We start from the raw sequence: 10,922 nt of genomic DNA, 5'->3' as shown, positions 1-10,922 counted from the left end.
TCAGAATCAGTGTTGGATGTAGCTGGACCCCTAATCCATTAAGTTGAATCTAGAGGGGTTCCCTGCCTGGACCCCTCTCCCCTCCTGGTAAGTTCTATACCCAGGGACTCCTCAGTCCCTACCAAATAGGTTTCTGTACAGTACCCACAACGTTGCCAAGAATTCTCAAGTGTTTCTGAACATCAGCTTAAGCTCAAGATGGGACTTTCACCCAAACCTGCTTCCCTCCTGTTTAATCCAATACATAATACTGAACTTTTGTTTAAAAACTGGAATCTTTAAGGGTGTGTGCATGTATTCTAAGTGTGAATATGTTTAATGTCTCGTTTTGGTCTAAATCTTGTATTTCCCTGGATAATGATGAGAAAACTGAAGATCCAAGAGGTTACATAACTCGACGAAGGTCTCACATTTACTAATAAACAAAACCGGATTCAAACCTAAGCCTGTCTCTACCAGGTACACTGGGGATTTACCCACTTTGGGGCCAGGGATAGTAGTTAAGCCAATGGAACTGAGACACCACCACCCAACCCCCCACCCCCCGCTGATTTACGGACTAGGGCCGCCCACTCGGGGCTTCTTTTGTTTCCTGGTCCTTCCCCGGCCTCCACCGGGGATCCCCGCCCCCAACTCTGCCTAGAACTTACTGGCGAGCTCGGGGAACTGGAGCCGGAGGATAGCGGGCCTGAACGCGGGGCCACGCCACGCCCCGGGCCACGCCCCGCCCCGCCCCGGGCCACGCCCCGGCCCCAGCTTCGATCAGTCTCCGCCCGCGCACAGCCGCCATTTCCTGTCCAACCCTGGGGGCGTCAGGTTAGTGCAGCGCACTGGCCCGGGGTCCTCCCTGGGACCTGGTCCTGATTAGACCGTCAGAGCCGAGCAGAGGATGCTGGTTTGGGCCTTAGCAGGTGGAAGTGTATCGGCTGCGGCCTGGGACCTCCACGGTGGGCACGGGACGGGTGGACGCTTTGGAGCGGTTGCGAGGCAACGGTGCCGTCGGCCCCGCCCCTTTGCGCCGGGCGGGGAAGGACGTCTGGGGCAAACCGGTTGCGAGGCTCCTGCTCACGTCTGGGCTGTCGGTAGCTCCTGCTGAGTGAAACGCCCTGCGCCCTGACATTTATGGCATCGGCCTGGCCAGGCCTCATCTTGTAGTGGGTTCACTGCTCAGGCCTTGCGTGCCCTTCGACCCCTGTCCTGGGACCTGAGGGGTTGGCGCTTGGCCATGAAAGTTCTGAGCCTTTCTTCTGTTCCGCCTTAGTTCCGTGGGAGTCTAAAATGTTAGAGCTGGAGAAGTACCGTAGCACACATCCCCACCCCGATTTTATAGATAGGGATGCCTCGCATTTAGCACTCATGGGTGCCCAGAGCTTTAAAATTAATCCCCAGGATAGTCCTCACCGATTCCATAGAATGAATGAGGACTCTGAAGCTCAGAGAGGTTGTGACTTTAGCTGAGGCCACACAGTTTGTAGTTAATGGAGTCTCAGATCAAATAACTCACAGCTTCTTTGTGGCAGATTTCAAATTCCCAGTTGCAGGTGCGTTCCACGACTACTAAACCTAGCTGTCAGTCAGAATCACCTGGGGAGTGTTTAAAATGATACATTTCTGGATACTACTATCTCAAGTTTACTGACGGGGGAGCTCTGGCGCTAAAGCTGAGGAATCTGTATTTAACACGTTTTGGGATGATTTTTATGTTCTATGGATGTCCTTTGGGAACCACTGGTTACACCATCCTTCTTTTCACTCAGGAAAAACTGAGGGGTAATAAATCTGAAGTCCCTGGAGAAGAGAGGAGACACTGGTTCATGGTGCCGTCAAGTACTAATCCCTTTAGCCAATTTGTAGCTTCCCTTCACTCCTCAGAAACAAGTCAGAAGATTATATTTTAAACAATTTTGGACATTAAGTTGCAAATTGCCCCATCTCTGGTTACCTGTCACATAGCCAGTTTCAGGCTTCTGGCTGGACTGGTCTGGTCTGTCGTGATCAAAGTCAAGAATTAGCATCCTCCATCTCTGGAGGCCTGTCAGCTTCTCTCCTCTCCGCCAGGTCCCTGAATCACAGCTGTTGATGTTGGCTTTGGAGGAACATTTTGCAGAGTGGTTTCCCCAGTGGAGGGAGGTATCACCACAAATAATAGTGAGTGTCCCTTGGCCTAACAGCAGTCAGGGTGAAAGAGATCATCCTGCTGTTATTCATGACATTTATAAACACAAAACCATCTTTAAAATAATCACTTGGCTTTTAGTGTTAGAAGGCTAATAAGCCTGACAAATTCTGTTTAGTATTTCATTATTAATAATTTTCATCATTTATTCTGCCTCTCTCAGGGATTCTGGTTCACCATGGCTGACGATCAAGAGAAAGACTTGCAGAAATTTCTTAAAAATGTGGATGAAATCAGTAAGTACCAGTGAATCATAAATAAATTCTACTTTAGAGAGGTGGAGTGACTAAAGAGAAATGATTAAGTTAGTTCCTGGGGTGCCCAACAGGTTTATGACTCTTAAGAAAAAATGTGATTGAAATTAAATAGGGCATTGAGAAGTAAGTAATGTTAGATTCTGGGCATAGAATTTTCTGGCTGTTAATTGGTATCAGAGGACCTATTAACTGTCTGTTGGAATTCAGGCTGACAGCCATATTTTGCCTTTGCCATATTTTGCCCCCTTTCCATGTAGAATCAGGTCAAAAGGAGCTTCCATTTCCCCATCGCCAAGAAGCCTATCTGTCCCCTTCAAGGAGATCACTTAGGTGCCCAGTTGATAAGTCTGGGATACCTCTCGTTTTAGAGTAGAGCCATTTCTGTTTTTTAGCTGCTGAGGCAAAATCAAGTGGCTTTCCCTCAGGATCTGTGAAATTCCATTGATGGCTTGTGTTTGGCATAACCCTGTCTCTCATTCTTGACTCAAGAAGACCCCTTCCTCAGCTAAGACAGTGGGGTCTCAGAGGATGTACTCTGACCCCACCTGCTACATTCATGAGATTCCAAAGCAGCGAGTACTTCAGGGGGCTTGTTTGAGGATAACGATAAGCAAGCAAACAAACCTTACATATTCTAGAAATATGCTGAAATTGCTGCTTCCAGCAGGTTCTCTGGTTCCAAAGAATAAAATGATTTTAAAAATAGTTTGGATAACTTGATAAATGACACAACCATAGCGTGTTCTGGTGTTCATCGTTGGCCTCTCCTCTGCCCATCCCTAAATGTTGTTCTGTGGAGTTCTGGCCTTGGCCCACTCCCTCTCTTCAGGTGGTCTAATCCAAGCACATGGTCTTAACTACCACCTGTTTGCTGAAGACCCTCACATCTCAATTGCCACCCAGCTTTCTTTTCTGAGCCCCCACTTCTGTGCCAACTGTCACATCCATTGTATCCCACAAACACTGCAAATTAATGTGTCCAAAACTGAGTTATCTTTTCCCCCTCTGTCCTCTCAAGTAGCACCCGCTTCTCCTACCTTCACCTTCATTCTAGTCTCAGTAGGTGGCACCACCATCCAGAAATTTGCAAGTCACATCAGACTCCCATCTCTCAGCCCTACTTTCAATCAACCATCAAGTTTGGCTTCTTTCTCCAGCTCCATCTTCCCCAATCTTCCCTTTGTTCTGCTTCTCTTACCCAGACTATTTCAGCAACCCTCTGATTGTTTTTCCTGCCTCTAGGCTGACACTCCCCACAGAGTAATGTATCTAAAATGCAAATCTGACCCAGACACTTCTCTGCTTGGATTCTCTCTGCAGTCACAATAAATTTCAAGCTCTCATCAGGACTTAAGTCCTCCCATGACCTCTCCTTACCTCTCTCCTCTTCCCACCTCACACTTGAGCAGCAAGAAACTACTTCTAGTTCCCTAAACATACCTTGATGGTCCCTACTCTGCATGTTGCCTCTGTCATTCCCTCTGCCTCCCCATCTTTTTATACTTGGCTAACTTCCCTTCATACTCAAAGTGATGATGGAGCTGTTCTGTAACCTGCACTGTCCACTATGGTAATCAGTAGCCATATGTGGCTGCTGAGCATTTGGAATGTGGCTAGTGCTGCTGAGGAACTGAATTTCTAAGTTTATTTCATTTACAATTTATGTAGCTACATGTGTATAGATTCTATACATTCATTTCTTGGGCTCTTGCTGTGCATTTAGTATTGCTAAGCACTGGAGAGTATAGTAACAATAAACAAGAACTACCTTCCTTCACAATATCTACAGTCCAATGGTGAAAACAGACACTAAACAAGTAATTTCAAGTGTGATGTATGATACAAAGAGAGACTTGCAAAGTGCAAGAGACTCCACCTCACTTCAGGGAGGTGTATTAATCTATTTGGGCTGCTGTAACTACATACCACAGGCGGGGGGGCGGGGGGCGGGGAGCCTAAGCAACAGAGCTTTGTTTTCTCACAGTTCTGGAGGCTAGAAGTCAAAGATCAAGGTTCTCCCCAAATTATTCTCTACATTCAGTACAATTTAAATTAAAATCCTAAAAGTGTTTTGTATAGAATTTAACAAACTGATTCTCGAGTTCCCATAGAAGAGCAAAGGGATAAGAATAATCAATCAATCAATGAAAATATAATCAAAACAATTTTGTTTCAGAAAAATGAGGTGGAATAGCTCTTTCTGCCAGATGTTCAGATTTATTATAAGGGGATCGTAGTTATGCAGGATGTTTTGGTGCTGGAAAAGTCGAGTAGTCCAGAATGCAATGAAGAGCCTAAGCAGATTCACACATGTAACAGGGATGGCACAGTATATCACTGGGGAAGGTGGGGACTGTCAACAAATGGCACTGGTGCCCTACACAAAAGTCAACTGCAGGCGGATGAAATGCCTTAATGAGAAAAACAAAACTTTAAAACTTTTAGGAGACAACACGAGAGAGTATATGAGTAACTTTAAAATACACAAAAGACATAAATCATAAAGGAAAGTATTGGTGCATTTAACACATTAAAATTAAAAAGAAATTCTCTTCAACAAAAGTTGCCATAAAACAGATGAAAAGACAAACCATACTCAAGGAGAAGATGTTTTCAAATACGTATAACCAGTCCAGAATATATAAAGAAATCAGAAGAAGAAGAAGACAACCCAATAGAAAATTGGCCAAGAGTAGGAGCAAGCAGTTCACAGAAAAGCAAATCCAAATAGCTTATAAACTAATAAAAAGATGCTCAATCCAAGCCATAATGAAAACATTAATGAGATACCATTCTCATCCATTAGAGTGGCAACAACTTAAAAGTTTGACAATAGCAAGTGTTAGCAATGGTGTGGAGGAATGAGAACGCCTACACACTGCTGGTAGGAGTAAAAATTGATGCTTATCCCAAAGAATATGTCACATGTATGCACAAAGAACTATGTACACAGATATTCAATTCAGCATTTATTTGCTGTCACACAAAAATTAAAAAACACCTGGATGTCCATCAATAAGAGAACGGATTAACTGTGGTATATACAATGATGGAAATGAATCAACTGAAATATCCATACGTTGCAAAAGAACGCACATTTTATAAAACCATTTATTTAGGATGACTAAATACACATACATACACAAATACTCTGGTAGATTGCAAAAATGGTCACAGATTCCTTTCTTCCCATCAAAAGTAGAGTCTGTTTCTCCATTCTTGAATCTGGGTTGGTTATGTTACTTAAATTGTCCAAAGGGATGTTCGTAAACACGACACAAGCAGAAGCTTGGAAAGTACTTGTGCAGTAGGGATTGCAATCATGCCACTCTTAGAAACCCCTGCCAGAAAATGAGACACACTTTCCCTAGTTGCTCCCATTGCTCAGTCAACTGTCAGAAGAGAGCCACATAGCTGACTGACGACAGCTAGCCATGGACATATGTATGAGCCCCGCTGAAACCAGAAGAACTGGCCAACTAAGCCCAGCCCAAATTGCTGATCTAGAGACTTGTGAACTAAATAAAGCTAAATAAATGATTGTTGTTTTAAGCACTAAGTTTTGGGGTGTTGTGTTATGCAGCAAAAGATAAATGATACAAATACTAAGCATTAAAACATCTGTTACATTATTTTCTGTTAGTTTGAAATAGTCAACAACTAAAAGATGTGAAAAATTACCTTCAGGAATGGTAATGAAAAATTACCTTCAAGTGGAAAATGAAGACCTGGGAAGAGGCAAATGCCTTTAAGAAGTTTACTTGTGAAGGGGAGGAGATAGGGCCTTAGGGGAGATTTAAAGTGTATAAATATTGATGGGAAGAAGCTGGTAATATGGGAGAAGTTGAAAATATGTGGAAACGACATAATTGATGATGCAAGGTTCCTGATTACGCAAAACAAGATGATAGTATGGTGAGCACAGGAAAAGAACACCAGGAGGGATACTTTTTCCATGTAGTAAGGAGGATGGATGTAGATGTTGGCAATTTGTAGGTTTTCTGTTTGTTTCTTTGTTTTAATTAAAGTTGATTGGGGTGACAATTGTTAGTAAAGTTACATAGATTTCAGGTGTACAATTCTTTTTTTTTAATTAAAGTTGATTGGGGTGACAATTGTTAGTAAAGTTACATAGATTTCAGGTGTACAAGTCTTTATTACATCATCTATAAATCACATTGTGTTTTCACCACCCAGAGTCAGTTCTCCTTCCATCACCATATATTTGATCCCCCTTTACCCTCATCTACCACTACCCTCCCCCTTTACCCTCTGGTAACCACTAAACTATTGTCTGTGTCTATGAGTTTTTGTTTCTCATTTGTCTTGTTCTTTTGTTGTTTTTGGTTTATATACCACATATCAGTGAAATCATGGTTCTCTGCTTTTTCTGTCTGACTTATTTCGCTTAGCATTATAATCTCAAGATCCATCCATGTTGTCACAAATGTTCCTATATCATCTTTTCTTACCGCCAAATAGTATTCCCTTGTGTATATATACCACAACTTCTTTATCCATTCATCTATCGAAGGACATTTTGGTTGTTTCCATGTCTTGGCCACCGTAAATTAAGCTGCAGTGAACATTGGAGCACACGTGTCTTTATGGATAAATGTTTTCAGATTTTTTTGATAGATACCCAGGAGAGGGATTGCTGGGTCATATGGCAATTCTATTCGTAATTTTTTGAGGAACCTCCACACTGCCTTCCATAGCGGTTGCATCATTCTGCATTCCCACCAACAGTGTATGAGGGTTCCTTTTTCTCCACAGCCTCTCCAACATTTGTTACTATTTGTCTTGTTGATGATAGCCATTCTGACTGGGGTGAGGTGATATGTCATTGTGGTTTTTATTTGCATTTCTCTGATGGTTAGTGATGTTGAGCATTTTTTCATATATGTCTATTTGCCATTTGTATGTCCTCTTTGGAGAAATGTCTCTTCAGGTCCTCTGCCCATTTTTCAATTGAGTTGTTTGTTTTTTGGGGTTGAGTTGCATGAGTTCCTTGTATATTTTGGATATTAGCCCCTTATCAGAGGCACTGTTTGCAAAAATCTTCTCCCATTCAGTTTGTTGCCTCTTTATTTTGTCGATGGTTTCTTTTATTGTGCAGAAGCTTTTAAGTTTCATATGGTCCCATTCGTTTATTTTAGCTTTTACTTCCCTTGCCTTTGGAGTCAAATTCATAAAATGCTCTTTGAACCCAAGGTCCATAAGTTTAGTACCTGTGTTTTCTTCTATGCAGTTTATTGTGTCAGGTCTTATGCTTAAATCTTTGATGCATTTTGAATTAATTTTGGTACATGGTGACAGATAGCAGTCCAGTTTCATTCTTTTGCACATGGCTTTCCAATTCTGCCAGCACCATTTATTGAAGAGGCTGTCTTTCCTCCATTGTATGTTTTTAGCTTCTTTGTCAAAAATTGTCTGTCCATATTTATGTGGTTTTATTTCTGGGTTCTCAATTCTATTCCATTGGTCTATGTGTCTGTTTTTCTGCCAATACCATGCTGTTTTGATGATTGTAGCCCTGTAGTACAAGCCAAAGTCAGGAAGTGTGATACCTCCAGTATTGTTCCTTTTTCTTAACATTGCTTTGGCTGTTCGGGGTCTTTTGTGGTTCCAAAGAAATGTGATGATTTTTTTGTTGTATTTCTTTAAAAAATGCCATTGGGATTTTGATGGGGATTGCGTTAAATCTGTATATTGCTTTGGGTAATATGGCCTTTTTAACTATGTTGATTCTTCCAATCCATGAGCACGGAATGTCTTTCCATTTCTTTGTGTCTTCTTCAATTTCTTTCAAAAATGTCTTGTAATTTTCAGCATATAGGTCTTTCACATCCTTGGTTAAGTTTATTCCTAGGTATTTTATTCTTTTTGCTGCAATTGCAAAAGGAATTGTTTTTCTAATTCTTTGTCTGAGATTTCATTGTTAGTATATAGGAAAGCGATGGACTTTTGTATGTGGATTTTGTAACCGGCAACTTTACTGTATTCGTTGATTGTTTCTAATAGCTTTTTGGTGGAGTCTTTAGGGTTTTCTATATATAGCATCATGTCATCTGCAAAGAGTGACAGTTTAACTTCTTCATTCACATTTTGGATGCCTTTTATTTCTTTCTCTTGCCTGATTGCTCTGGCAAGGACTTCCAACACTATGTTGAAAAGCAGAGGTGATAGGGGACAGCCATGTCGTGTTCCTGAACCTAGAGCAAAGGGCTTCAGTTTTTTCATCAATTATGAGATTAGCTGAGGATTTGTCATATATGGCCTTTATTATGTTAAGGTATTTTCCTTCTATACCTATTTTATTAAGTGTTTTAATCATAAATGGATGTTGTATCTTGTCAAACACTTTTTCTGCATCTATTGATATAATCATATGATTTTTGTCCTTTATTTTGTTTATGTGGTGTACAACATTGATTGATTTGCGGATGTTGAACCATCCTTGTGCCCCTGGGATGTAGTAGGACATCCCATGTTTGGTAGAAATCACGAATGAAGCCATCTTATGCTGGACTTTTGCTTTGGGGAAGGTTTCAGGTGACTGATTCAATTTCCTGATTGTTGATTGGTCTATTTAGATTTTCCGCTTCTTCGTGATTCAGCCTAGGAAAGCGATATGTTTCTAAGAACATGTCCATTTCTTCTAGGTTATTGAATTTTGTGGCATATAGTCCTTCATAGTATTCTTGGATGAGCCTTTATTTCTGTGGCATCCGTGGTAACATCCCCCTTTCATTTCTGATTTTGTTTATTTGTGTCTTTTCTCTTTCTTTCTTAGTGAGTCTAGCCAAGGGTTTGTCCATTTTGTTCATCTTTTCAAGGGACCAGCTCTTTTTTTTTCAGCATTTTTTCTATTGTCTTTTTGTTCTCTATTTCATTTAGTTCTGCTCTAATTTTCATTATTTCCTTCCTTCTGCTGACCTTGGTTTTCATTTGTTCTTCTTTTTCTAGTTCTTTAAGCTGTAACATGAGGTTATTTATCTGGGATTTTTCTTCTTTATTGAGATAGGCCTGTAACGATATAAATTTCCATCTTAAAACTGCTTTTGCTGCATTCCAAAAATTTTGGTAGGATGTATTTTCATTGTCATTTGTTTCTATGTATCTTTTGATCTCTCCTCTAATTTCTTCTTTGACCTGGTCGTTCTTTAAAAGTATGTTGTTTAACCTCCACATGTTTGTGGATTTTCCTGCTTTCTTTTTGCAGTTGATATCCATTTTCAAAGCCTTGTGATCAGAGAATATGCTTGGTATGATTTCAATCTTCTTAAATTTGCTGAGGCTAGTTTTATGTCACAATATATGGTCTGTCCTCAAGAATGTTCCATGTACACTAGAAAAAAATGTGTAGTCTGATGTTTTAGGATGAAGTGCTCTATAAATGTCAATTATGTCCATTTCATCTAATGTGTCATTTAGGGCTGCTATTTCATTATTTATTTTCTGTGTGGATGCTCTATCCACAGCTGTCAATGATGTATTTAGGTCCCCTACTCTAATTGTGTTTTGGTCAATTTCTCCCTTTAGTTCTGTTAGTAGTTGCTTGGTATATTTCAGTGCTCTCCTGTTGGGGGCATAAATATTGATGAATGTTATGTCTCCTTGTTGTATAGTCCCGTTTACCATTATGAAATGTCCATCTTTGTCTCTTGTAACCTTTTTTATCCTGAAGACTGTTTCATATGATATCATCATGGTTACGTTTGCTTTTCTCTGAATACTACTTTCTTGGAGTGTCAGTTTCTACTCTTTCGCCTTGAGTCTGTGTTTGTCCTTGTAGCTGAGATGTGTCTCTTGGAGGCAGTATACGGTTTGGTTTAGTTTTTTGATCCAATCTACTACTCTCTGCCTTTTTATTGGTGAGTTCAGTCCGTTTACATTTAGGGTAATTATTGATGTATGAAAATTTCCTATCATTCTATCTCTGGTTTTCTGTTGGGATGGTGTCTCCATTGTTTCTTTTTGTTGCTGTCTCTTATTTCAGTGTGGTGGTATTCTATGATTTTTCCCTCTATATTTTCCTTTTTTGTGTTATATATTTCAGTTCTGGATTTTTTTTTGATTTTTTTTTTTTGAGTAGGTACCATTAAGTTTATGTAAAAGAAAGTTTCATATTTAAAGTATTCCATTTTCTTCAGTATGCTTACTTTCTCCATTCCCATGTGCCAGTTCAGGCCTTTTCTCTCTCCCCTTTTATGTTTTGTTTTTTGGGTTTTTTTGTCACAAACTATTCCTATTTATTCTGTGAGTTGATTTCTGCACTGCAGTAGCAAGTTGTCTTTTTCCTCTTTTTTTAAGAGTTTTTTTTTCTTGTTTAGCCAGTATGTTATGTTTAAATATGTAGTGTCCTACTTGGTGTAGGGGTTGCCATTTCCTGCTTCTGTCTGTTCATGATATTACTCAAGGTTTTGTATTCTTTTAGCCTCCTTCAGTATTTCTTATACTGCAGGGCGTGTATTAGAAAATTCCCT

The 10,922-nt window shown here is 40.4% G+C and overlaps 1 protein-coding gene across 6 annotated transcripts in view; it reads left to right on the top strand.

Moving 5' to 3' along the window:
* Positions 1-703: 703 nt before the first annotated feature.
* The window catches only part of TTC12 (tetratricopeptide repeat domain 12), a 51,092-nt gene continuing 40,873 nt past the window's right edge, over positions 704-10,922 (top strand). For 5 of the 6 annotated variants that reach the window (XM_088791453.1, XM_019753346.3, XM_074335466.2 and 2 more), the window contains exons 1-2: positions 704-816; positions 2,340-2,412. In XM_088791453.1, the coding sequence (XP_088647579.1) occupies positions 2,355-2,412 (58 nt within the window). In that variant the 5' untranslated portion in view covers positions 704-816; positions 2,340-2,354. Of the gene's footprint in view, positions 817-887; positions 948-2,339; positions 2,413-10,922 lie in introns of those variants that run through there. The other variant, XM_088791452.1, reaches the window with a different exon arrangement.

Source organism: Rhinolophus sinicus, chromosome 14 (genome assembly GCF_057876585.1).
Source record: "Rhinolophus sinicus isolate RSI-liver-muscle chromosome 14, RSI-T2T, whole genome shotgun sequence".
Classification (NCBI taxonomy): Eukaryota; Metazoa; Chordata; class Mammalia; order Chiroptera; family Rhinolophidae; genus Rhinolophus; species Rhinolophus sinicus.
The sequence above is the reverse complement of the archived record's forward strand: the minus strand, read 5'-3'. Positions and strand labels throughout refer to the sequence as shown.